The following is a 27,854-nucleotide window of genomic DNA, read 5'->3' as shown; positions in this document are numbered from 1 at the left end:
AGAATTTTAAGAGAAAACTAACACACACCACTGGTAACACTAATAACTAACACTACTGGTAACAAACTATCTAAAAAGGGTAAAAGTAACAAGGGAGAAAGTTTTCTAACATGTCTGCTGAGCTCAGTCTCAGCTTGGGGACGGTGGAGAAGGAACTGAGGAGACGGGTCGCGCACGTGTACTATTAAGGTACGCTCGGGGGGGAGGAGAAGAGGGAGGAAGAGAGGCTCTGCGCGTGCACGACCGGTACAAGTACTGCTGTAAAAATCTCCGAGCGAACGCACCAACACCTGGAGTGGAGCACCCACAGGGATACCTCTCTCGAAGAACTAACGCAATAAACTAACTCCAGCAGACTATCAATCACCTACGGAATTAAAATGATCATTTGTCTTACAATAGCTGCCAAAGGACCAAATCACACATGGCTGAATAGTCTCTTACCCTGAAGAACGAGCTAAGTTTACGATGGGTGGCAACCAGTGGGAGAACAAACAATTGAGGGAACTGGGAAGAAAGAATATGATTAACAGTGGTAGGAACACATGATCACAAACTGGCTGTGTTCACAATTAGCAGATTTCAAGTCTATCTTATATATGTATAAATAAGTAATCTAATGTAATATATTCTATAGCTACATTAAGTGTCTGGAATAAAAGGGGAGAGTTTTACTACTTGTGTAGGAAAGTAAATCTACAAAAAGGAACCAGTATAAAAGAACTAGGTTATGCAATATATGGGAAGTGTAATGTTGCACAAAATATGCCATGAACTCTTAGCGGATGTCTTGCAAATCTCAAGAGGCAGAGCTGACCTGAGGGTGACTACCATTTGTTGCCGCTGCTTTGGCTGAATGAGCTCTAACTGACCCTCCAGTGACAATCTAGTGAAGGAAAAAAAGTAGAAATGCATTTTGACAGATCTTGAAAGCTGTGTTATACCAAAAGAACCTACAAGCAGGACAGACTTTAAATAGATCTCTATCTTCTCCAGAAAAAATCAAAGACTTCATTTTTGCTCACATGTTCTAACAGGGACAGAATGAAAAATAAGGATAACCTGAGTGGCACAAACCAACTGAAGAATACATAATACTTCTCTCTAAAATATCTTACAAAAGGTATTTTGTTTGAGTACACAACCCTGCTTACAAAATATTAATTCAGATGAAAAGCCAAATTTATCACAACCAAATATACTCCTCTCGATTTAATAGCACCCCTCCAGACACATTAAACAAACAGAACTGTAGGTCAGCCTTATGGCAATACTTCGCTCTGATCTACGTGGAAGCCATGATTTCAATTTCTGTTTTCCCTCCTACGCCAACCACTTCATGAGAAAGAAGGAGCGTGTCATATTGATTAATGTGTTCTTCCTGTGGAAAATTCAGTAGTTGCTGTAATCTTTGAAAATAGCCTAACCAGTAATAGCTAAATCAACTGAGGCAATGACGCTGACCTGAAGTGTGCAAGTGTAATACCAGGAGACTGGTAAGGCTCTAACAGAAACAAATAAAATTTTTAAAAACAACACAACCAGGACTGGCAAAAATCCAGTGTGAGACATCTTGTTCTGCTTACAGTATAGTAAAAGGCATGTTCACTCACTGCATGTAAAGATTCAAGAGCTACTATTTTTCATAAAGTAAATCTGGTAAAAAATTCTATGAATGTGAAATTTTGAATGTCAGAAACAGGAAAAATGTTGATGGAATTTTTCCTTAACCATTTAAATCAATTATAGAACCAGGCTGAAATTGTTCAAATTTTGAAATTTTAATTATATCTTGATTTTGAAATTTGGGGGAAAAAAATTAAAAACATTCAAGTTTCACTCACATACATACATCCTCATTTTTCAACCAGCTCTAAAAAACAGAAATGCATCTTTCTAGTAAATTATCTAGCTAAGCGCAACAATATTTTAACTGGAGGCCAGGGATTCAATGTTGGGGCTTAATTTGCAAAGTGAAAACACTAAGGTGAGTGGTTCCAGTTCCACCAACTTTAAGGGGACTATTCATAGCAATAAACACTATGCTCAGTATTAAGTGTTTACAGGATTGGGACCTTACGTAGTACTGCAAATCTACTTGGAAGTTAAAGGAAAAAATGGAAGAGTCTGGCTGCCTGACCCAAAACCTCCCTCCAGAGAAGTCAGGAAAAGAACCCAGGAATTCTGACTGCCAGTGTTCCTCTGCAATTAGCTGTGTAAGTCACTGCTGAAATGTGTGTTGCATCACCCAGCTTCCCTCTCCAGCGACTGCTTCATATAGCCTTCTACTGCTATTATCCTCTTTTGTTCAGGTGACAATGGTCTGTGTTGGAGAGCTAAAGGTTTTAGGTTCAAACCTGCTAATGAACCATGTATTATGGTGGGACTTGTTTTTTCAGTTTACTTTATAAAAAACACCACCTAGAAAGTGAGATAAAAAAAGTACATTTAAAAATGGCAAGCTTGCAAAGTCAAGCATGCAAAGTTAGAAAATGCCATAATTTAGATGGCCCTTACAACCTAATTAGGCCTCTTAGGTGTATGCGTTATGATGCAGTCTAATTACATATTCATATACTGTACTTTTTTAAAAAACAGGATTCCTGCTTCATTTAGTGCACTATATGGATAGCAAATGAGCCTACAAGTCCACTCAGTCCTACTTCTTGTTCAGCCAATCGCTAAGACAAACATGTTTACATTTACAGTAGATAATGCTACCCACTTATTTACAATGTCACCTAAAAATGAGAACAGGCTCTCTCATGGCACTTTTGTAGTCGGCACTGCAAGGTATTTACATGCCAGAGATGCTAAACATTTGTATGCCCCTTCATACTTCAGCAACCATTCCAGAGGACATGCTTCCATGCTGATGATGCTCATTAAAAAAAATAATGGGTTAATTATGTAGTGACTGAACTCCTTGCAGGAGAACTGTATGTCTCCTGCTCTGTTTTACCTGCATTCTGCCATATATTTCATGTTATAACAGTCTCGGATGATGACCCAGCACACTGTTCATTTTAAGAACACTTCCACTGCAGATTTGACATTCCACAAAGAAAGTATCAATATGAGATTTCTAAAGATAGCTACAGCACTCGACCTAAGGTTTAAGAATCTGAAGTGCCTTCCAAAATCTGAGAGTGACCAGGTGTGGAGAATGCTTTCAAAATTCTTAAAAGAGCAACACACTGATGCGGAAACTACAGAACCCAAACCACCAAAAAGAAAATCAACTTTCTGCTGATGGCATCGGACTCCGATGATGAAAATGAACATGTGTCAGTCTGGATTGTTATCAAGCAGAACCTGTTATCAGCATGGATGCATGTCCTCTGGAATGCTGGTTGAAGCATGAAGGGATATATGAATCTTTAGCGCATCTGGCATGTAGCGACGCCAGCTACAACAGTGCCATCTAAACACATGGTCTCACTTTCAGGTGACATTGTAAGCAAGAGGGCAGCATTATCTTCTGCAAATGTAAACAAACTTGTTTCAGCGATTGGCTGAACAAGAAGTAGAACTGAGTGGATTTGTCGGCTCTAAAGTTTTACATTGTTTTGTTTGAGTCCAGTTATTTTTTGTACCCAATTCCACATTTTTAAGTTCAACTTTCATTTTAAAGAGATTGCACTACATTGCTTGTATTATGTGAATTGAAAAATACTACCTTTTGTTTTTTACGGTGCAAATATTTGTAATAAAAAATATAAAGTGAGCACTGTACACTTTGTATTCTGTGTTGTAATTTAAACCAATACATCTAAAATGTAGAAAACATCCAAAAATATTTAAATAAATGGTATTCTATTATTAATAGTACGATTAATCACACGATTAATCGCGATTATTTTTTTTAATCGCTTGACAGCCCTAATTGTTAGGCTATTGTATAAATATAAACTCCACTTATTAGGAAGACCAGTAATAGTTATGGGGGATTCTATCATTAGAAACATAGATAGCTGGGTTTGTGATGACCAGGAGAACAGCATATTTACTTGCCATCTTGGTGCGAAGGTTGCGGATTCTCTCGAGACATCTAGATAGACTTATGCATAGTGCTGGTGAGGAGCCGGTGGTCGTGGTACATGTAGGTACCAATGACATACGGAAGGATAGAAGAGAGGTCCTGGAGGCCAAATTTAGGCTGCTAGGTAAGAGATTGAAGTCCAGGACCTCCATGGTAGCTGTCATAAATATAAAGGGAAGGGTAAACCCCTTTGAAATCCCTCCTGGCCAGGGGAAAGCTCCTCTCACCTGTAAAGGGTTAAGGAGCTAAAGGTAACCTCGCTGGCACCTGACCAAAATGACCAATGAGGAGACAAGATACTTTCAAAAGCTGGGAGGAGGGAGAGAAACAAAGGGTCTGTGTCTGTCTGTATGCTGCGCTTGCCAGGGACAGAACAGGAATGGAGTCTTAGAACTTTTAGTAAGTAATCTAGCTAGGTATGTGTTAGATTATGATTTCTTTAAATGGCTGAGAAAAGAATTGTGCTGAATAGAATAACTATTTCTGTCTGTGTATCTTTTTTGTAACTTAAGGTTTTGCCTAGAGGGGTTCTCTATATTTTTGAATCTAATTACCCTGTAAGATATATACCATCCTGATTTTACAGGGGGAATTTCTTTATTTCTATTTACTTCTATTTTTTATTAAAAGTCTTCTTGTAAAACACTGAATGCTTTTTCATTGTTCTCAGATCCAAGGGTTTGGGTTTGTGGTCACCTATGCAAATTGGTGAGGCTTTTTATCCAACATTTCCCAGGAAAGGGGGGGGTGCAAGTGTTGGGAGGATTGTTCATTGTTCTTAAGATCCAAGGGTCTGGGTCTGTAGTCACCTAGGCAAATTGGTGAGGCTTTTTACCAAACCTTGTCCAGGAAGTGGGATGCAAGGTTTTGGGAAGTATTTTGGGGGGAAGGACGCGTCCAAACAGCTCTTCCCCAGTAACCAGTATTAGTTTGGTGGTGGTAGCGGCCTGTCCAAGGTGTAATATTTTGTACCTTGGGGAAGTTTTGACCTAAGCTGGTAAGGATAAGCTTAGGAGGTTTTTCATGCAGGTCCCCACATCTGTACCCTAGAGTTCAGAGTGGGGGAGGAACCCTGACATGGTGGCACAGTGGTGGGATTAACCTGAAATCATTTTGAGATCCAGTTGAGATTTTTTGAACTAGAAATACAGATTTTAAAAAGGAATTTTTAGGAAGTCCAGAAGGCAGCTTTGAAACTGAAAGCAGCTTGGTTTCTCTCTGCTTTGTGGCCAAGCAGAGACAAAAGGGGATTATCTTGTGAATTGCAGGTTTTCTTGCCTGGAGGCAGGGTACTTAACTCCTGCAGGGAAATTCACAGTCTTCCAACCCAGAGGTTTTTTTTTTCTTTTCTTCCTAAAAGTAAATAGGGGGTGTGTGCTCTACCCATTTGCCTGGAGACAAAAGTGGCAGGGTTTTTTTTTAGGATTTTGATTTTTTTTTTTTTTGTTTTACAAGGAGCACAGGTTTGAAAAGAAATTTTTTTTTTTCTTTGGGCTGGGTAAGCAGTTTTCCAAGTAGTTGGAGGTTTTTTGCTTTAATTTGGGCCCAGAGCAGAGACAAGGGAATTGTCTTTTTCTGTAGGCTGACAATCACTATCAGAGAATAGGTACTCTATTCCAGCACAGCAAAAGTTTACAGCCAAGTTTTGTTTGTTTATTTCTAAACCTCGGGTGTAAAGTTAGTTAAAAACAGAGAGGTTAGAATGGCCAAATCCTCAGCTCGACTACAGCTGGAATTAGCCAAATTTCAGGCTGAGGAAAAACAAAGGGAACATGAAAGACAGATAGAACTCATGCGGCTGAAGGAGGAGGAGAAGGAAAAAGAGAGGAAGCATGTGGAGGAGATGGAGAGGATAAAGGCCCAGCAGAATATACCAACAAACCCTAGCAATCCTTCTCCAGGTACCACTTCCCATCCCAGAAAGTTCCCCACCTACAAGGCAGGTGATGATACTGAGGCCTTCTTAGAAAACTTCGAAAGGGCCTGCCTTGGGTACAACATCTCTACTGACCAATACATGGTAGAGCTGAGGCCGCAGCTCAGTGGACCCTTAGCTGAGGTGGCAGCTGAAATGCCTAAAGAACACATGAACAAGTATGAACTGTTTAAATCCAAGGCGAGAGTCAGAATGGGGATAACACCCGAGCAGTCTCGTCGGAGGTTCAGAGCCCTAAGGTGGAAACCAGACATGTCATTTACCCGACATGCCTACCACATTGTAAAACATTGGGATGCCTGGATATCAGGAGCAAGTGTTGAATCTCCAGTAAATTTGCCCTTCCTAATGCAAATGGAACAATTCTTAGAGGGTGTTCCTGAGGAAATAGAAAGATACATCCTAGATGGGAAACCCAAAACTGTAATTGAGGCAGGAGAGATTGGAGCCAGATGGGTGGAGGTGGCAGAGAAGAAGAAAACTGGTCGCAGTTGGAGCGGAGACCAGAAGGGACCACCCCAGACCACACCCTATTACCGGGGGCCGCCCAAAGCCCCACCTACCTCCCAAAGAACCCTCCAGACCCCTTATCGTCCCACCACCCCGTTCTCCAGCAACCCTTCTCGCCCCAGTGACCCGTCAGCTGGACGATGTTTTAAGTGTAACGAGCTGGGGCATGTGAAGGCCAAATGCCCCAAGAACCCCAACAGATTACAGTTCATTGCACCGGAATCACACCAGAGGTCCACAGGCCCAGATACCTCCCAGATACCCTTGGAGCGGAGGGAAACTGTGAGTGTGGGTGGGAAGAAGGTCACCGCGTGGAGGGACACCGGAGCACAAGTGTCAGCTATCCATGCTTCCTTAGTGGACCCCAATTTAATCAACCCAGAGATCCAAGTGACGATTCAACCCTTCAAGTCCAACTCTTTCAATTTGCCTACAGCCAAGTTGCCTGTCCAGTACAAGGGCTGGTCAGGAATGTGGACTTTTGCAGTCTATGATGATTATCCCATCCCCATGCTGTTGGGGGAAGACTTGGCCAATCATGTGAAGCAGGCCAAGGGGGTGGGAACGGTCACCCGCAACCAGGCTAAACAAGCCGTGAGGCCTAGCTCTGTTCCGGAAACTTCTATCAGGACCCAGTCAGAGGTGATGGACCTGGACCCCAGGCCAATGTCTGCAACAGCAGTAGTGGATCCAGTCCCAGAGACCCAGACGGAACCAGTCCCAGAACCGGAACCAGCCAAACAACCAACACCAGACCCCGTGTCAGCACTGAATCCAGTACTTGCAACCTCAACACCAGAGGGCCCCACCGAACCTGAACTGGCAGCAGCCGATAACCCTACACAAGAGGCTCAGCCGGAGCCTGAATCCCAACATAGTGCACCAGCGGAGAGCGGTTCACAGTCAACAGAAACAGCTCCATCCCCTATATCGCTTCCAGAGGGACCAAGCCTAGGTCCACAATCCCATGAGGAACTGATGTCTCCAGCATCAAGGGAACAGTTCCAGACCGAACAGGAAGCAGATGAAAGCCTCCAGAGAGCTTGGACGGCGGCACGGAGCAACCCACCGCCTCTCAGCTCTTCTAATCGATCCAGGTTTGTTGTAGAAAGAGGACTTTTATACAAGGAAACTCTTTCTGGGGGACACCAGGAAGACTGGCATCCTCAGAGACAGTTGGTAGTTCCAACTAAATACCGGGCCAAGCTCTTGAGCTTAGCCCATGATCACCCTAGTGGCCATGCTGGGGTGAACAGGACCAAAGACCGTTTGGGGGGGTCATTCCACTGGGAGGGAATGGGCAAGGATGTTTCTACCTATGTCCAGTCTTGTGAGGTGTGCCAAAGAGTGGGAAAACCCCAAGACCAGGTCAAAGCTCCTCTCCAGCCACTCCCCATCATTGAAGTTCCATTTCAGCGAGTAGCTGTGGATATTCTGGGTCCTTTTCCGAAAAAGACACCCAGAGGAAAGCAGTACATACTGACTTTCATGGATTTTGCCACCCGATGGCCGGAAGCAGTAGCTCTAAGCAACACCAGGGCTAAAAGTGTGTGCCAGGCACTAGCAGACATTTTTGCCAGGGTAGGTTGGCCCTCCGACATCCTCACAGATGCAGGGACTAATTTCCTGGCAGGAACTATGAAAAACCTTTGGGAAGCTCATGGGGTAAATCACTTGGTTGCCACTCCTTACCATCATCAAACAAATGGCATGGTGGAGAAGTTTAATGGAACTTTGGGGGCCATGATACGTAAATTCGTAAATGAGCACTCCAATGATTGGGACCTAGTATTGCAGCAGTTGCTCTTTGCCTACAGAGCTGTACCACATCCCAGTTTAGGGTTTTCCCCATTTGAACTTGTATATGGCCGTGAGGTTAAGGGGCCATTGCAGTTGGTGAAGCAGCAATGGGAGGGATTTACACCTTCTCCAGGAACTAACATTCTGGACTTTGTAACCAACCTACAAAACACCCTCCGAACCTCTTTAGCCCTTGCTAGAGAAAACTTACAGGATGCTCAAAAAGAGCAAAAAGCCTGGTATGATAAACATGCCAGAGAGCGTTCCTTCAAAGTAGGAGACCAGGTCATGGTCTTAAAGGCGCTCCAGGCCCATAAAATGGAAGCATCGTGGGAAGGGCCATTCGTGGTCCAGGAGCGCCTGGGAGCTGTTAATTATCTCATAGCATTCCCCACCTCCAACCGAAAGCCTAAGGTGTATCATATTAATTCTCTAAAGCCCTTTTATTCCAGAGAATTAAAGGTTTGTCAGTTTACAGCCCAGGGAGGAGACGACGCTGAGTGGCCTGAAGGTGTCTACTACGAAGGGAAATGTGCTGGTGGTGTGGAAGAGGTGAACCTCTCCATGACCCTTGGGCGTATGCAGCGACAGCAGATCCAGGAGCTGTGCACTAGCTACGCGCCAACGTTCTCAGCCACCCCAGGAGTGACTGAACGGGCATACCACTCCATTGACACAGGTAATGCTCACCCAATTAGGGTCCAACCTTACCGGGTGTCTCCTCAAGCTAAAACTGCTATAGAACGGGAGATCCAGGATATGTTACAGATGGGTGTAATCCGCCCCTCTGAAAGTGCATGGGCATCTCCAGTGGTTCTAGTTCCCAAACCAGATGGGGAAATACGTTTTTGCGTGGACTACCGGAAGCTAAATGCTGTAACTCGCCCAGACAACTATCCCATGCCACGCACAGATGAACTATTAGAGAAACTGGGAAGGGCCCAGTTCATCTCTACCTTGGACTTAACCAAGGGGTACTGGCAGGTACCGCTAGATGAATCTGCCAAGGAAAGGTCAGCCTTCATCACACATCTCGGGCTGTATGAATTTAATGTACTCCCTTTCGGGCTGCGAAATGCACCCGCCACTTTCCAAAGACTTGTAGATGGTCTCCTAGCGGGATTAGGAGAATATGCAGTCGCCTACCTTGACGATGTGGCCATATTTTCGGATTCCTGGGCAGACCACCTGGAACATCTACAAAAAGTCCTTGAGCGCATAAGGGAGGCAGGACTAACTGTTAAGGCTAAGAAGTGTCAAATAGGCCTAAACAGAGTGACTTACCTTGGACACCAGGTGGGTCAAGGAACTATCAGCCCCCTACAGGCCAAAGTGGATGCTATCCAAAAGTGGCCTGTCCCAAAGTCAAAGAAACAGGTTCAATCCTTCTTAGGCTTGGCCGGTTATTACAGACGATTTGTACCGCACTACAGCCAAATCGCTGCCCCACTGACAGACCTAACCAAAAAGAAACAGCCAAATGCTGTTCAGTGGACCGGAAAGTGTCAGAAGGCCTTTAACAAGCTTAAAGCGACACTCATGTCTGACCCTGTACTAAGGGCCCCAGACTTTGACAAACCGTTCCTAGTAACCACAGATGCATCCGAGCGTGGTGTGGGAGCAGTTTTAATGCAGAAAGGACCTGATCAAGAATTCCACCCTGTAGTGTTTCTCAGCAAAAAACTGTCTGAGAGGGAAAGCAACTGGTCAGTCACTGAAAAAGAATGTTATGCCATTGTCTACGCTCTGGAAAAGCTACGCCCATATGTTTGGGGACGGCGTTTCCACCTGCAAACCGACCATGCTGCACTAAAGTGGCTTCACACTGTCAAAGAAACTAACAAAAAACATCTTCGGTGGAGTTTAGCTCTCCAAGATTTTGATTTCGACATCCAACACATCTCAGGAGCTTCTAACAAAGTGGCTGATGCACTCTCCCGTGAAAGTTTCCCAGAATCAACTGGTTAAAATCGTCCTTGAGATGTGGAAAATATTGTTAGTCTTTATGTACTTGGTAGTATATTTAGAGATGCATGTGTCTTATTAACTCTGTTTTCCTAGAGCTCCAGGAAGAAATCCCAGCCAGTGTTTCACCCTAGCTGAGATTTGGGGGGCGTGTCATAAATATAAAGGGAAGGGTAAACCCCTTTGAAATCCCTCCTGGCCAGGGGAAAGCTCCTCTCACCTGTAAAGGGTTAAGGAGCTAAAGGTAACCTCGCTGGCACCTGACCAAAATGACCAATGAGGAGACAAGATACTTTCAAAAGCTGGGAGGAGGGAGAGAAACAAAGGGTCTGTGTCTGTCTGTATGCTGCGCTTGCCAGGGACAGAACAGGAATGGAGTCTTAGAACTTTTAGTAAGTAATCTAGCTAGGTATGTGTTAGATTATGATTTCTTTAAATGGCTGAGAAAAGAATTGTGCTGAATAGAATAACTATTTCTGTCTGTGTATCTTTTTTGTAACTTAAGGTTTTGCCTAGAGGGGTTCTCTATATTTTTGAATCTAATTACCCTGTAAGATATATACCATCCTGATTTTACAGGGGGAATTTCTTTATTTCTATTTACTTCTATTTTTTATTAAAAGTCTTCTTGTAAAACACTGAATGCTTTTTCATTGTTCTCAGATCCAAGGGTTTGGGTTTGTGGTCACCTATGCAAATTGGTGAGGCTTTTTATCCAACATTTCCCAGGAAAGGGGGGGGTGCAAGTGTTGGGAGGATTGTTCATTGTTCTTAAGATCCAAGGGTCTGGGTCTGTAGTCACCTAGGCAAATTGGTGAGGCTTTTTACCAAACCTTGTCCAGGAAGTGGGATGCAAGGTTTTGGGAAGTATTTTGGGGGGAAGGACGCGTCCAAACAGCTCTTCCCCAGTAACCAGTATTAGTTTGGTGGTGGTAGCGGCCTGTCCAAGGTGTAATATTTTGTACCTTGGGGAAGTTTTGACCTAAGCTGGTAAGGATAAGCTTAGGAGGTTTTTCATGCAGGTCCCCACATCTGTACCCTAGAGTTCAGAGTGGGGGAGGAACCTTGACAGTAGCATTCTCTGAAACGCTTCCAGTTCCATGCACATGGCCAGTTAGACAGGCAGAACTGCAGGGTCTCAATGCGTGGATGTGACAATGGTGTAGGGAGGAGGACTTTAGATTTATTAGGAACTGTGGAAATGTTTGGGAAGGAGGGAGCCTATACAGGAAGAATAGGCTCCCCCTAAATAAAAATGGAACCAGATTGCTGGCACTTAAAATTAAAAAGGCTGTAGAGCAGTTTTTAAACTAAGAGCTGGAGGAAAGCAGACCGGTGCGGAGGAGCATGTGGTTCGGACAGAGACTTCCCTTGGGGAGGACCTATTAATGGAGATTTTCTATGTCCTAGGAAGGAGGATGGAAGATAAAATACAGGTAGGATCTCATGAGAAACAGTCAAATGAAAAAGAGTCCCATTCAATTACATCATGTAATGGCAGACAGCTAAAAAGTGACAAGTTTTTCAAGTGCTTATATACAAATGCTAGAAGTCTTAAATATTGTAATAAGATGGGTGAACTGGAGTGCCTTGTATTAAATGAGGCTATTGATATAATAGGCTTCATAGAAACTTGGGGGAATGGGGATAATCAATGAGACACAGTAATACAGGGTACAAAATATATCGGGAGGACAGAACAAGTCATGCTAGTGGAGGAGTGGCACTGTACGTGAAAGAAAGCGTAGGATCAAACAAAGTAGAAAATCTTAAATGAACCAAACTGTACCACAGAATCTCAAAGGATAGTTAATTCCATGCTCTAATAATAAGAGTATAGCAGTAAGGATCTATTACTGACTACCCGGGCCAGATGGTGATAGGGATTGTGAAATGCTCAGGGAAGATTAGAGAGGCTATAAAAATAAAAAACTCAATACGGGATTTCAATTATCCTCATATTCACTGGATACATGTCACCTGAGAATGGGATGCAGAGATAAAGTTTCTTGACACCTTAAATGACGACTACTTGGAGCAGCTAGTCCTGAAACCCACAGGAGGAAGGACAATTCTTGATTTAATCCTAAACGGAGAACAGGATCTGGTCCAAGAGGTGAATATAGCTGGACCACTTGGTAATAGTGACCATAAAAATAATTAAATTTAACATCCTTGCGGTGGGGAAAACACCACAGCAGCCCAACAGTGTAGCATGCAATTTCAGAAAGGGGGACTACACAAAAATGAGGATGTTAAACAGAAATTAAAAAGGTACAGTTAGTGCCAAAAGTGCAAGTTGCATGGAAACTTCTTAAAGGCACCATAATAGAGGCTCAACTTAAATGTATACCCCAAATTAAAAAATATAGTAAAAACCAAAAAAAGTGCCACCGTGGTTAAACAACAAAGGAACAGAAGCAGTGAGAAACAAAAAGGCATCCTTTAAAAAGTGGAAGTTAAATCCTAGTGAGGAAAATAGAAAGGAGCATAAACTCTTGCAAATGAAGTGTAAAAATATAATTAGGAAGAGCAAAAAAGAATTTGAAGAACAGCTAGCCAAAGACTTAAAAAGAAATAGCAATTTTTTTTTTAAATATATCAGAAGCAGGAAGCCTGCTAAACAACCAGTGGGGCCACTGGACAATCGAGATGCTAAAGGAGCATTCAATGATGATACTGCGGAGAAACTAAACTAATGTTTTGCACCCACCTTCACAGCTGAGGATGAGGGAGATTCCCAAACCTGAATCATTCTTTTCAGGTGACAAATCTGAGGAACTATCCTAGATTGAGGCATCATTAGGAGATTTTAGAACAAATTGAGAAATTGAACAGCAATAAGTCACCAGATGGTATTCACCCAGAGTTCTGAAGGAACTCAAATGTGAAACTGCAGAACTACGAATTATAGTTTGTAACCTATCATTTAAATCAGATTCTGTACCAAATGACTGGAGGACAGCTAATGAGATGCCAATTTTTAAAAAGGGCTTTAGACGTGATCCCGGCAACTACAGGCTGACTTCAGTACTGGGCAAACTGGGTGAAATTATAAAAGAACAGAATTGTCAGACACATAGATGAACATAATTTGTTGGGGGAAGAGTCGACTTGGTTTTAGTAAAGGGAAATCATGCCTCACCAATCTACTTTTAATTCTTTGAGGGGGTCAACATGCATGGGGACAAGGAGAATCCAGTGATATAGTGTACTTAGATTTTCAGAAAGCCTTTGACAAGGTCCCTCACCAGAGACTCTTAAGTAAAGTAAGCTGTCATGGGATAAAAGGGAAGGTCCTCTCATGAATTGGTAACTAGTTAAAAGATAGGAAACAAAGGGTAGGCATAAATGGTCAGTTATTAGAATGGAGAGGGGTAAATAGTGGTGATCCCCAGGAATCAGTACTGGGACCGGTACTATTCACCGTATTCATAAATTATCTGGAAAAAGGAGTAAACAGCGAGGTGGCAAAATTAGCAGATGATACAAGACTACTCAAGATAATTAAGTCCCAGACAGATTGTGACCAGCTACAAAAGAATCTCACAAAACTGGGTGACTAGGCAAAAAAATGGCAGATGAAATTCAATGTTGATAAATGCAAAGTAATGTACATTGGAAAACACAGTCCTAACTATACATATACAATGGGGAGGTCTAAATTAGCTGTTACCACTCAAGAAAGATCTTGGAGTCTTTGTGGATATTTCTCTGAAATAATCCACTCAATGTGCAGCAGCAGTCAAAAATGTTGGGAATCATTAAGAAAGGGACAGACTGCAAGACAGAAAATATCATATTGCCTCTATATAAATCCACAATACACCCACATCTTGAATACTGCGTGCAGATGTGGTCACCATCTCAAAAAAAGATATACTGGAATTCACAAAAGGGCAACAAAAATGATTAGGGGCATAGAATAGCTTCCATATGAGGAGAGATTAATAAGACTGGGACTTTTCAGCCTGGAAAAGAGATGGCGGGGGTGAGGGGGGAGAGACGGGACATGATAGAGGTCTAGAAAATCATTACTGGTGTGGAGAAAGTAAATAAGGAAGTGTTATTACTCCTTCTCATAAACACAAGAACTAGGGGTCACCAAATGAAATTAATAGGCAGCAGGTTTAAAACAAACAAAAGGAAGTATTTTTTCCACACAACTCAGTCAACCCATGGAACTCCTTGCCAGAGCATGTTGAGAAGACCACGACTATAAAAGGGTTCATAAAAGAACTAGGTAAGTTCATAGAGGATAGGCCTATTAATGGCTATTAGCCAGAATGGGCATGGATGGTGTCCTTAGCCTGTTTGCCAGAAGCTGGGAATGGGCATCAGGGGATGGATAACTTGATGATTACCTGTTCTGTTCATTCCCTCTGGGGCATCTGGCACTCGCCACTGTCAGAAGACAGGATACTGGACTAGATGGACATTTGGTCTGACCCAATATGGCCATTCTTATGTAGTCATTTAAAAGTTTCAATAAATAGTTCAATAGTTCTATGCAATGGCCTTGCCACAGTCGTTCATAATAAATGGAAGAAAGACTGATATTTCTTTTAAAAGGTCTGAATCATTTTTCTCTGTATGTTTGGCTAGCTAGCATGGCTTCACCTGGTTTCTTCTCTGATCCTTGCTAGTGCATTCGCTCTTGATGTGACCTACAGTCATCCAGTGCTGACCTAGTTCTTAGTACAGAGGGACTAATTAACTCAGGTGTGATGCTGACAAACCAGGTGCCAGCTCACGCAAAGGTTCCCATGTCTCCACTCCAAATACATAGCTGGAACCACTCTGGCTCACCTGTGTTAGTATTGTTAAAATAGATATTAGAATTATAAAAATGTGTTTAGACTTTACGGAATGTTTGTAAACTGCTGCATGCATTAATCTCATTTATAACATCTGTATCTCAAATTGTAAGGTAACATTTGAGCATTTGCATTGTAGTTCTCTGCAACTGTATAAATCACCAGACAGCTGAGAGGCATTAATTAGCGTGAAATGCTGGTTAACAGCAGAAGGTTTTATGTCCCTTCCCATAAAGGAAAGACAATCAACACCAGACGGACTAGTGTGGAACATAAAAAAAGGATAAAAGACTGTTTACTCTCCCCTGCCCATGAAGATGAGTCATGCAAGTCAATTCCTTGGATCAGCTGAGCCTGCAGCTCAGATCGGAAGGGGAGGGAAGGGAATAAAATCCCCCAACAAGAAGGACCTGTATCTTTATGCTGCTTGGACTCTGGGGGCAAGAATTAGTAGCCATAAGTACTAGACCCCAGTGCCTAGTCTGGGTTAGCCATAAAGAACATACAGAGCTTTCTTATTATAGAAGCTTCTATTACTTTTTGAAACTGAGGTTTGGAACTCATGTGTGTGTATATATATGCTTACCTGCTTTAACCTTGTAAACACTTGTTTCCTTTCCCTATATAATAAATCTTTAGACAGTTACATGGAATTGTCTACAATCCTGGTCACTGATGTGAGAGCTAAAGCGCAGTTGACCTGGGGTAAGTGACCAGTCCTTTGGGACTGGGAGTAACCTGAATATTGCTATGATCCTTGGTGTAAGAAACCATCTATCACAAAGTCAGGCTTACCTGGGTGGTAAGACAGATCGGAGTACCCAAGGGGATTGTCTGACTCCATGTTAAAGCTGTTATAGTGCTTGAGGAGTGAACATTTGACAACTGGTTAGTGGAATCAAGGTAGTTAATTATAAAGTTAGTTTACCTGTGCCACAACTAGTCAAAACGTTTGACAGAACGTTTTTATCAGAGGAAGTTATTTAGTCAAAACTGAGATGTCCCATGGGAACATGGTAATTTCAATTAAATAGTTTTTAAAAACCTTGTAAGAACAGAATGCTCTGATTTTTAAGGACTTTTCATTTTGAAATTATACATATTTTAATGTAATTTTTTTACTTTTTCATTTTAGCTTTATATTTAAATGTGCGCTTACATGTTACAAAACTAAGAATTACAAAATAACATGACAAATGAAGATGGAAAGTGTATGTGAAGGACATGGAATTACTATGTAATCTAAGAATAATGTAATGATTTTATGAATACTGTATTGTGACTTGGTCAGTGACGGCAACGTCCACAAAATGTCTTGCAGCCCACAATCAGCTTACCCTCATGGGCCGCAGGTTGCCAACTACTGATCTAAAGGAATCCCATTGTGTGTTTCTTGGAAAGTTTGAGGTTCCAATTACCTTGTAACTTCTTGTACTAGTACACTCTATTATAAGACTGGGTTTCAATCTGAAATAGGCTTGCCTGCACATTTAGTACAGAGAAAGCTTCATCAGTAAACAAGAAAGCTAATATTTAAGTATGCCACCAACTGAAATTTGGGGACTACATTTGCATCCTACCTAGACTCCAACAGTAAGAGACATACAAATTCATTGACTAGAAAACATTTTGAAAAGTAGTTCTGATCAAGCAAGTTTTTCTGCAGGAATGTAGTGGAATTTGCTTTTGTGCATGATTGTTCTCTCTTCTTTTGTCCTATGTTATTTCTCAGTTTAATACTTTAATTCCCAGATGTCCATATTGTTCCATGCAATGGCAGAGTCATATTGAATCTCTGGACCATAATCACTACTCAGACTTTAGCCCTACTACTTCATTGCCTTTTTGTTTCATTTTCATACTTTCCTTCAATTCAGCTAATATTCTCACTCTGAGATTAGATTCAGTTGCTCTAGTGATGGTCTTCAAAGCTCACGTTGATTTCCTCTGTAGCTATTCACCTGCTTAATGTGTCATCCTTTGCATTCACTATCCTCTACCTAATGAGCAATCTCTGGCACTGCTGCAACGTTCCCAAGTTATGGAAATAATCTTCACTGGTTATATAAATGAAGGTAACAGATGACAGGACAGTCAAACAATCGGTTAATGAATATTACTTACACACACACACACACACACACAGGTCTTCTCGAACACTTTCATATGCATATGGACACACTTAATATTGGAGAAAATCCTTCACCAGATGGCAGGTTTTTTATTTTAGGTTTATATTTAGCATTTTATTTTATATTCATCAATTACAATACTAATCACCAATTCTTAAGGATACAATTATGTCATCATGGTCACCACTGTCACATAACTGTGAATTTTGCCATTTATATGGACCCTGCTGCCACACATTATCAGTGTGTTAGTTAGCTTTGATCTAGTCCTGTTTCAAACAGAACTATATCAAAGCTAACTAACTGTTAATGAATGGCAGCAAGGTCCTCAAGGTCACTGTGACCACAGCATGAAACCTTTTTTTTTTTTAAAACTGTGATTGATATAAATTATGCATAACTTTATCCTGACAATACTATATCATATCAAACATTTTAATTAAATGTTAGTATTTAATATTAATATTTAAAAATTAAATCAGAATTTTAAAGAAACAAACTAAATAAAAATATTAAAGTCAAAATCTAAATGAAACTTTTCAATTTTTCTGTAAGGTTTTGGCTGAGCCAAAACTGAATTTTCGAAATCGAAATATTTTTCTGATTTGGAATGTCATTTTTTTGGGGGGCGGTGGAGGCGAGAAGAGGAATCACATTTGTCTGTGGAATGAAAATGTCAAGTTTCAACCAGTTCAAACCTATGCACACGGGTGTTTATATCTGAGTTATTTAGGTTTTTAGGGCAGAAAGCTGTCTGTGTTCATTTGATCAGGTGATGCATATAAAAAAATCTTACATGCTCCAAAACAGTGGTTCCCAAACTTTTTTCCACCAAGGACCCCGTTAGCATCTGATTAAATGACCCAGACTTCCTTCATTTCTGGTTCTACTAGAATCCTAGCAGCATGACCTCATGAATGGTGCATCATGCTGTATGGAACAAAATGGCAACCTTCATGTGGCAAAGTGCCAGAACGCCATTCCAGTGTGTCCTGGACCCGCTTCCAGGGTCAGACCCCGGCATAACCCACGGTGCACTCCCATGATCCAGGACCTCACTACGGGGACCACTACTGCAGGGGTTTGTGAATGCCCTAGAAAGCAAAGTGTACTACAGATTGCACAGAATTTGAAATTAACAGGTTGGTGCCCCCCCCCCTTTTTTTTTTTTTTAAAGATAGCCAGAACTGTTGTGTCCTTTATAATGTTAATAGTAGAGTACAATGAGTGGGTAGGTGGGCTTTTACCATATATTCAGTGTGGAATGTTCCAGATAAAAACCAATGTGGGCATCGTTTCATTACTACGATTTTTCAAATATTACTTGTCCTTGCTATTTTTCCTTGCTAAACCTATGTCAAGTCTGAATTTCTTAAAGCAGTAAGTCATGAAGCCATGTAGACAGCATCTGAAAACCAGCAACACCACCACTGTATTACCTCTTTCACTGGCATCATCTACAAGTACAATTTCTTCCAGCAAGTGTCGGGGCGACCGATTTATCACACTATGGACAGTTCGTAAAAGTGTACTCCAAGCCTCATTGTGAAACACAATGACAACACTTGTTGTAGGAAGGTTGTCTGGATACACCTTTGTTTTACACCTATGGACAGAAAGGTAAAACGAACAGGTTCATTTATAAGTCAACAGTTTTTATAACAATTTTAAAATATAATTTCTGGGTTATAACATTAAGAATACTCCTATAGTAGGATTTAAAACGTGAAAAAGACCAAGAGTTTGCCGATTTAAAATATCAAATATATATATCTGCACCATAACATGTCTCTTTGTGTGTTCCAGTTTCTGGCTCTTTTTAACATACACTGGTGTAAAGGGTTAAGAAAAGCGTTTGTCACTATATTATGCTGAATTGTTCAAACCCATAGTAGAGAGGCAGGGAAAGGATGGAGGGCTGAATGGCTCAGTGGATTAAGTAATGGAACAGCAAGCTTTTCATTTTCAGTGCACGTCTTGCTCCCTGCTCTGGTCAGCAGTGACCAGATGTTACCATTTGATGGCTGTTCAGTCACGTGCAGTACATAAATTCAGTTGGTGAGAACAGGATAAAGAAGTGGCATCCTTGTTAACACCATAGGCAAACACACAAGATATGCATTGAAACTACTGTCTCATTTCTTGTACTTCCTTGTATACCTGTTTTGTGAATAAGGAGGCTCAATCTTCCAAGGGTGCCACCTCTGATAACATTAAATTCGACTCGCTTTAAGAAAAAAACTTAGTTAAGCAAAAGCTATACAGGCTAGGAAGTGAACAGTTTTACAACAGAAAAAAAATCAGAAAAATTAAAAGTATATTTGCAAAAAAGTAATTCGTTTGGAATACTGTATGGCTGGAAGAAAAAATAATTTATTATAACTAGCATTATATATTTAGCATTATACTACTTTAGTAGTTCTTGACATGAAAAATGTAAGATTTTAAAATAACTTACATTAATTTTATATGGCAATCATGTATTGAACTTTATTGTCGCTTTTCTAAATAAAGCAAGATTATGGTCATACAACCTTTTATTATGAAAATTTTAAGTATTTTCAGACTCATATGCGAACTACTGTACTATAAGATTTTAGTTCTGTCAGCTTTGGAGAATCAACAAAGCAATGTAGAAACATGAAATCAAAATCAGAAAAGGACAAGGAATGGAGCTTCATTTTTAACAGTAGAGCTGTTTTCTTGAATTCCAAATTGAGTGATCAAATGAACTGCAACAGAATTCATGATAGGCAGTACTGAGGCATACCACTCCAGAAGGAATGCCAAGAAGGATGCTGCCTTAGGAAGCTTTATGCCTTGCAACAGCCTTCAGGGAACTGTGAGGAGCATGCAGTATGTCTCCTCCAACCTTAGGGGGAGGGGGCTAGCTTTACTGGCCAGTGTAAAGGGATAGGGCATTGGTCTGCATCCTCCTCCCACCCCTGCCCTTCAATTTGCAGATGGGTCACTAAAGGCACTAGTCAAAACTAGTTCTCATACTCTGAACATAAGTACAACATTTGTGCCTGAACTTTCTGAGTGGGAGTGGGGTGGTTCCTCCAACTGAAAGGAGAACCCAAAGTCTGGAGGCATACAAGCTCCAACATACCTTACTGAGGGTGAGCTGAGCCTAAAGAGCAACCTTGTCTGACTCCCCGCCCCACTCCCCAAAACAATGAATGGAGCCCAAGGGAATCCAAGCCACACCACTAAATAGCTTCTGTGGAAGGATGTCTTATTTTGGCATTTCAAACAGGTGGTTCTTAGAAGAATAGCCATTTGTTTTCCAATTCAAGCCCTGCACACCCCATCTTGCATATGGGCCAGGCACAATCTGGCTTTATCATACATTTCTCTGTAAGATTAAGTCTGAACAAAGTTACCCGCCATGTAGGAATGAATGTTACAAAATCTCTGGAAGAAAACATTATAGCCATATGATGAAACAGTTATTTACCTTATTGAGTTTCTTTGAGATATGCTGTCTATATATATATTTTCCATGGATGGTACACATGAACCAGTGCACTCAATTTTGGATTTTTTTTGGACCAGGAGTGCCCGTGCACCCTGAATGTCCCTGTGCTCCCAACAAAGGCAAAGGCAACCCCAACCAGCCTTTAATTCCTTCACCAATACTGAATCCAGCTATTATAAGACACTATTAGTGGGAAAGGACAACAGCTTGTGGACAGCACATCTCAAAGAACCAAAATTAGTGTTCTTCTTTGAGTGCTTGTTCACATATATTCCACTGATGGGGACTCTCAGTGATCAAACTTTATGGAGGTGGGTGCTGGGAGTCTAAATGACTATAAAATGGCCCTCCTAAAATGAGCATCATACTGTGATGTTCAATGGAATGAAGTGTGTAAAACCCATGTTCTGAACTCTAAATGGCTACCCTATATATGTCTGCTACAAACACATTCCTCAAAGACACAACAGAGGCTTTTGGGCCTTGGAGTGAGATGAGTGTCTTTCTGGAAGGGCTACTTAAGCTAAATATTAGCAAAGTTTACTACAACTAATAACCCAATTAGACAGTCCTTGAGTGGAAATATGTTGACCTTTCCCTCTTTCTTCAGAAAATACAAATAATCTAGGAAATACCCTAACAGCCTAATCCTATCATGAATGACAGGGCCCTATGCACATCTAAGTATTTTCCATTATGAGCATATAGTGCTGGTTAAGTTCTACTTTTAATAAGGGTATTTTGACTTCCGATGAGCAACTTCCCTCTAACACGGACAATCATCCAATATCCATACTATAAAGTGAATCTGGATCTTATAAATATTAGAACCAGAGGCAGAATTTGGCCTTCCTTCTGGGATAGCAAAGACAGCCAAATAGGCAGTTGGATCGGGTCTGAAATGAGAGGTTCATCGGGTATGAAAACCAAGACTGCCTTTACCTAGGCTGGAGCCAGCATTATCTTTGCTGAGTTTTGTTTGATCATGCTGATTACCCTTGGGATTAGGAGAACTGGATGATAAATGCATGTGTAAGGCTGTAAGAAAATCACGGGCTGTGATTTTGTTGAGGAAACTACAAATCGTTGCAACTTTAAGTGGCATTGTGACTTGGCACATGGTGTCACAATACCACTCAAATTTGGCAGAGCCACCTCTTTGTCATGACTTGGTGGGGGCTGTGGCAAATGCAGAGGATGGGACTAGTTTCCCCATAGCATTCACCCCTTCACTGCCCCAGCTACATATTGAGCGCCACTGTCTGCACTCAAGCCCTTCTGGTGCTTGCCTTGAACTTTGCGCAGGTGAAGGTCTACCTGCACCTGGTGGTGTGGGTCAGGCCTGCCAAGCAGCAGTGTCTCTTACACAATTTCAAAGGACTTTGCTTTTCACAGCCATCCGTCTGCACTGAAGGACAGGCTTGGGGAGGCCCCGGTGAACAGGGCTTGGTGGGCACTAGGGTTTGTCTCCCCTGCAGGATACAGGGCTGGGAAGGCTTCTAGAGGTCTCTGATCTGGGGCTCGCTCTGGGGTGCACGAGTTTGGGCTCCCACACCACACACTGCGCATGGAGGAATAGGGGGAGATACTAGTCATCTAGTCAGTAATGAAACAAATGTTTAGGTCCTGGGGCTTTGACTTCAGCTTCTGAACAACAAAATCAACTTTCTTACAGCCTTATACATGAGAGCTGATGACCAGGGATCAAGAACAACCCTAATACGGACCTGTGATCTTGATCCCCTGCTGAAGAAGTCTTGAAACTTTCTGTTGTTCAATATTGCTAATATCTATGGAGCACTGACCCCAATAAGTATTTCTTGAATGACAATGTCCATTACCGACAAATCATGATTGCTTGTAAATTGTCTGCTGAGGCAAGCAAGCAGAACATTCTGAAGACCTGTAAGCAGAGAGCCACTAGATTTAAGTTGTGACCAATACACTTGTTCCACAGCCCTACTGCTTCCTGACAGAGGAGTGGATCTTGCTCCTCTTTGTCTGTTAGTAAAACATTGTTGCTTGTTAATATATGGACAGATGACCGTTTAAGAACTGGAAAAAATGGAGCACAAGCACAGTGAGTTGCACTCTGCTCCAGAATGTGTGTGTGTGTAATTGGGCCCCTTGGAAAGATCAGAGACCTTGAACCTAAGCGGCCCAGGTGAACCCCCACCCCATGTTGGAGGCATCTGTTTTAAGAGTTTTGAATGGTAGGCATGGAGAAAAGGAAACTCCTCTGGAAGATTTATTGAGATACTTCCACCAATTTACATGACTACTTCCAGGGGGACCTGCACTCTCTTGTCTAGGTGATGTCTGATGGGCTGATACTTACTTCAACCATCCTTGTATGCAGCAAAGGTGAAGGCTAGCATGCTGACTTATGTAGGTGCAGGACACTATGTGACCTGCCTGTGACTTTTAGGGTTAGGGTAATGGCAGTTGACCCCAAATTATCTTTTAGAGGTTTAAATTATAGTTCTTGATTCCAGAAAATGTGAGGAAGTGGTCTTTACTATTGTTAAAGGCTGAGAAGGAATACTCCAACTGTTGGAGCTGACTGGCAGGATTGGTAGACATACCCGCAATGCGACTTCTCACCAGTACTTAAATGACTTTTGAAAATGGAGACTTATGCGTTGCAATGCTGAGATCAGTAATTCCCTTAAAAATCTAGGCTTTATAGCACTTAAATGAAACATTTCAAGATTTTCTAGACATCTGAGGAGCTAAAAGCAATGAAAATGTCTAAACTTAACTTTCATCATAATTACAAAGATTAATTACACAAGATCTCCATATATCATAATACTCTATCAGCAACATTTACACCAATCATTATAGTGCAGTAAATATTAAATAAACCAACCAGTCTAAACCTGCTGACATTTCAAAGTTTCCCTTCAGGCTACAGGTTTTCAGGCCCTCTTATTTGTGAAGAAAGTCCTTAGTATATGGGGCTTTCCTGTTTTACTGGCTGCCCTTCACCATTCTCCCGAGAAGGGCAGCCAATCAAAGCTGCTGCACATGCTAAATTAGACTTTTTGGATGAAACTAAGGTTATAGCACTCCTGTATCTGCAGCTAGCAGGGGAGAAGCTGTTCCTGATGACTCTACAGTTCCTATTGTGGTTCCCAGCACTGCCCTCACCTGAGGTCTACGAGCAAATGAAGATCCTCCCCTATTTGGTTCTACCCCACAGGCTTGGGTGATGAATGTTGAGCATCCTCCTCCCTGACCTGTTTTGCTCTCTCAGGGCTGGAAGGCATTTGAAAAGCTCCTTGGCACTACTTTCCCCCAAAACTTGCGAAAGGTGGAGGTGGTATGAGGAACTGTTTTACAGTGAAACCGGGCTAGAATTTTTGTTTTTTTAACAATAAAATTAGTGGTTTTTGGTGTGAAATTCTTTTGGAATGAAATGTTAACACTCACAGGGAGGAGAGAGAATGAAATACGAAGATCTCTACTTTCCTTTTTGCCCCTCTCTGTAACTTTAGGTATATTTATGCAAACTTATGTAAATGTTTGCAAACCAGTATCTACTGTTTTAAGACTATTAGAAGATATGCACTTCTCACACACAAACAGAAGGGGGGTGAAGGGGGATGATAGAGGACTTTATGCCATTAAAAAATCTAATAACCATGACCAGACCATTAACCCCCTCAAACTATAACATGACTGTCATTATACAAGGATGAAATTACAAGTTGTGTCTATAGTTTGTTACACCATTACTTCAGAGCATCATTACTTTCTGTGTATGTACATCACCCAGCACAATGGGAATTTTATTAATATAAATATTTATTACTAATAAAATAGCTATAGATGTTAGTAGAAATGTTCAGATGAACGTTTATAACTTTAACCACAGCTCTTAAAACACAAAGGTACTTGCCATCATTACGAATTAAGTCTATAGAAGGTATTTTAAAAATATAATTATATTGTTCTTTTATTTAGATCGTGTCTGTTCTCTGATTTTAATATCAGAATGGCACATCTGTAGGGTTGGACATTTGGCCAGTCCAAATATAACTGGCCAAGTGACTGGACAAATATAGTCCAACAAGGTCAAAAATGGTCACATACTTTAAAGTACTACTTAATCAGAACAAGAATGAAAGAGTAAGACTTTATGGTCTTCAAAAAGATTAGCCTTAAAGATAGAAATTTATGTCTAATTACAAGAAGTTATCTAGCTGACTGACTAACTCAGAAAAAAGTGAAACAATGACATTTCGTAGCAATATTAGGTTAGCATTTAAATGTGAATGTTATTCAAGACTGAGTAGTTACAAAAGAATTAACAGAAATAAAACACATGGCATTTAAAGGACTTTCTTTATAGTTGCTCTTATGCTAGATAGACAGCAGGCCAAGTCTTCGAGCATCTTGCTTTTAGTTTGTTTTTCTTTAAATCAGCTTTAACTGCTTTATCTATATCGCTTATCAAATTCATCATCATCTTCCTCTTCATCTGATGAACCCTGAGTCAACTCTTATCTGCCCTTTTCTTCTGTAACCTTAAATTGTAACAGTCACCAGCTTTCCAGCAGTGGAGCTCTTCAATCTATTTCTGGTGTTTGGATAGATGATTCCCCAAACCAGCCAGTTTCATTCCACAAATGCAGAAGTACGCAGAAGTATTAAAATAATTTCTGCCATTGTTGCTAGAGTGCAAGGATGACAAGTCTTTCCACCCTGACGAAGGAGCAAGCTATTTTCAGTCAACTGCTGGGATTGCACTTGATTTTTTTTTAAACCATTGCACAGGCTACGTCTTGCTTTATAATTTGATACCTCTGTCAGAATTGTTTGTTTGTATATCCTCTAAAATTTGCAATAGCCACTATGAGATCACAAGCTGAATCAAAGTCATCATAAGAAAATTCTTGCCCCTAGAAGAGTGGATCAGGAAGGTAGGCAGCATTTGTGCACAAGTGATCACTTGATTATTTTGTCTATTATCTTTTTCTCTTCAGCTTTTTTAAATGGACTGCATTCAGTATACTCACAAATATATTTCTTAACATTCTGGAACTAGTTCTTGACATTAGACAGTGTAGAACTATCACTTTCCATATTCTGAATGGACTGAGCTACGGCTTCAAACAGTGAAATGAATTTTTAGTTTCATACCCAAAAGATATCAAGAATGTCAGTGTGGGTTACTTGGGGGCCACCCTTTCTTCAGCAGCAGCTGATTAAAGAGGCTTCTTGCATATCCAAAAATCTTTGAGACACTTAATAGACGCCCATTGCGTACAGTAAGTTTTACTCAGTAAGATGAAACTAAGTGCTCTACTAAACTTAGCTGAAAAATGGCTGTTGCTACTTGTTTTCTTTTGAAAACGCTTTTCACTTTTGACACTTGATGAGAAAGCTGTCAGATCTTCAAAATCACCAATGTAAAGCTGATTGTATGGGCAGCACATCCATAACAGTGTGGATATGGATACTTGTTTATCAACACCCAAGCAGCTTTCATATTATGATGGTCACAACCAAAATAGCCTTCCATGGACCCAATTCACTGATTATATTTGTAAACTGGTTAGCAATATACCGGGCTGTGTGGTGATGTTCAGTTGTGCACTGGAATGAATACTAGACTGGCTGTGAAGCTGTACCCTGAAGTTAACACCACCCTGATTGTGCTCCATCCAACACTAAATACACGCGAGGAGCCTGCACAGTAATACCACCAACTCTACTGCTAAGTCGAATCTGGATAAGGCCTTATCCCAGCTGGCTGCTGCACCTGACAAAATGGCTAAAGTAGAAGCCCAGATTAACGTACAAGCCAGTGAGGCCCTTGTAAAAGACCTGGAGTAATTAGTGGATTCTGTTGTCGATGTGCAGAAGCTATGGACTGGGACTGGACCCGGCTTCCCCTCCCCCACCCATTTGTACAGATGGCGTGAGACAGATTGATGCTGATATATCGCTTTGATCAATTAAAGAAAACAAAAGCCCCCGCCTCCCAACCAAAAAACCAACTTTTTACATCAGCCATTTCACATTCAGATTTCCCACAAGTAGTTTCCTATTTGGTACTTAATAAACAATGCAATTTATGAAAAATTTCCAGCATATAAGGATTTTTGACAATATGAAATGGTGTACTGATGCCATAAATATATCTAGCAAATGTCTGGTCAATTTTGTTTTCCTGGTCATGGGATATTCTATCCAAAAACTTCTTAATGCCACTTTGATGAACATCTGAAGACTTTCCAGAAGTAGAAGTTTTTGTTGCTAAATCAGATGGAGTAGCAAAATTCTTAAATGAAGTAATGGGATTAGCTTCACTTTCACTGTCACTCATATCACTGTCTTCATCAAAAACTCCATGCTTTGTGGTGATGCTGCCGCCGAAGATTAAGTGGAAAAAACGCACAGAAGAAAAATTTTGATGCTTACCAGCTTTCCTTTTTAGCTTTTTGACTGAAATAATCTCTCTTTGCCAATAGCTGGACACCAAAAAAATTCAACAAATATTTCTCCATTCTATCTACATGAATCACCTACTCACAAGAACAGGTGGACATACTCAAAGAACTTGCACTTAGTGTTAAAAGTTAGCCATGTTCATGTCTAATAAAAAAAAGTTTCCACACATGATTGTCTTTTCTCAAATCAGCATAATTTATTATGTCTGGTTATGTCTCACTACTTCTAGAATGCTCTCTAGATTATGAAGTATCTCTTATATTTCAATAAGTCAACCAACCAGTAGCCATTCAGTTCTATTTTTAACTCCTGATCTTCCAGAATATTCCAGCCTTGTATTTGGGCATACTGCACCCTTCCTCCCAGAACCTTTACAGAATCACAAATCACACAAGCGTGGGGGTGAGGGGGCACAGGAACAGCCCTCCTCCCTGCAGCAAAACATAACGGACTCATAAGCCATAGCAGGAGGGAAGAAAGGGACAGCAAGGGAAAAGGGAAGGGCCTCTGAAGAGATATGATGTCAACCCCTCTCATTAGCAAAGAACGTTTTATATTATCTGGAAGCTTTGGCTAAGGATGTGTGTGTGTAATGTTTGGGGGGTGAGGGACTATGAAGGGGATTTTTATTGAGGGCAGTTTATTTACACGCGGGGGGGGGGGGAGTTATTTACATAGGCATTTAAGATGGGTTGTTTACTTTGTTGAA

General features: G+C 41.1%; 1 protein-coding gene across 6 annotated transcripts in view; it reads right to left on the bottom strand.

Annotated features, from left to right (window-relative positions):
- GALNT1 (polypeptide N-acetylgalactosaminyltransferase 1) overlaps nucleotides 1-27,854 on the bottom strand; it is a 200,778-nt gene that overhangs the window by 69,387 nt on the left and 103,537 nt on the right. For all 6 annotated transcript variants that reach the window (XM_084618227.1, XM_084618223.1, XM_084618226.1 and 3 more), the window contains one exon: nucleotides 18,642-18,808. In XM_084618227.1, the coding sequence (XP_084474353.1) occupies nucleotides 18,642-18,808 (167 nt within the window). The remainder of the gene's footprint in view (nucleotides 1-18,641; nucleotides 18,809-27,854) is intronic.

The sequence above is a fragment of the Lepidochelys olivacea genome (genome assembly GCF_965140295.1).
Source record: "Lepidochelys olivacea isolate rLepOli2 genome assembly, chromosome: 2".
NCBI classification, from domain to species: Eukaryota; Metazoa; Chordata; order Testudines; family Cheloniidae; genus Lepidochelys; species Lepidochelys olivacea.
Note: the sequence above shows the minus strand (reverse complement) of the source record. Positions and strands in the feature narration are given on the sequence as shown.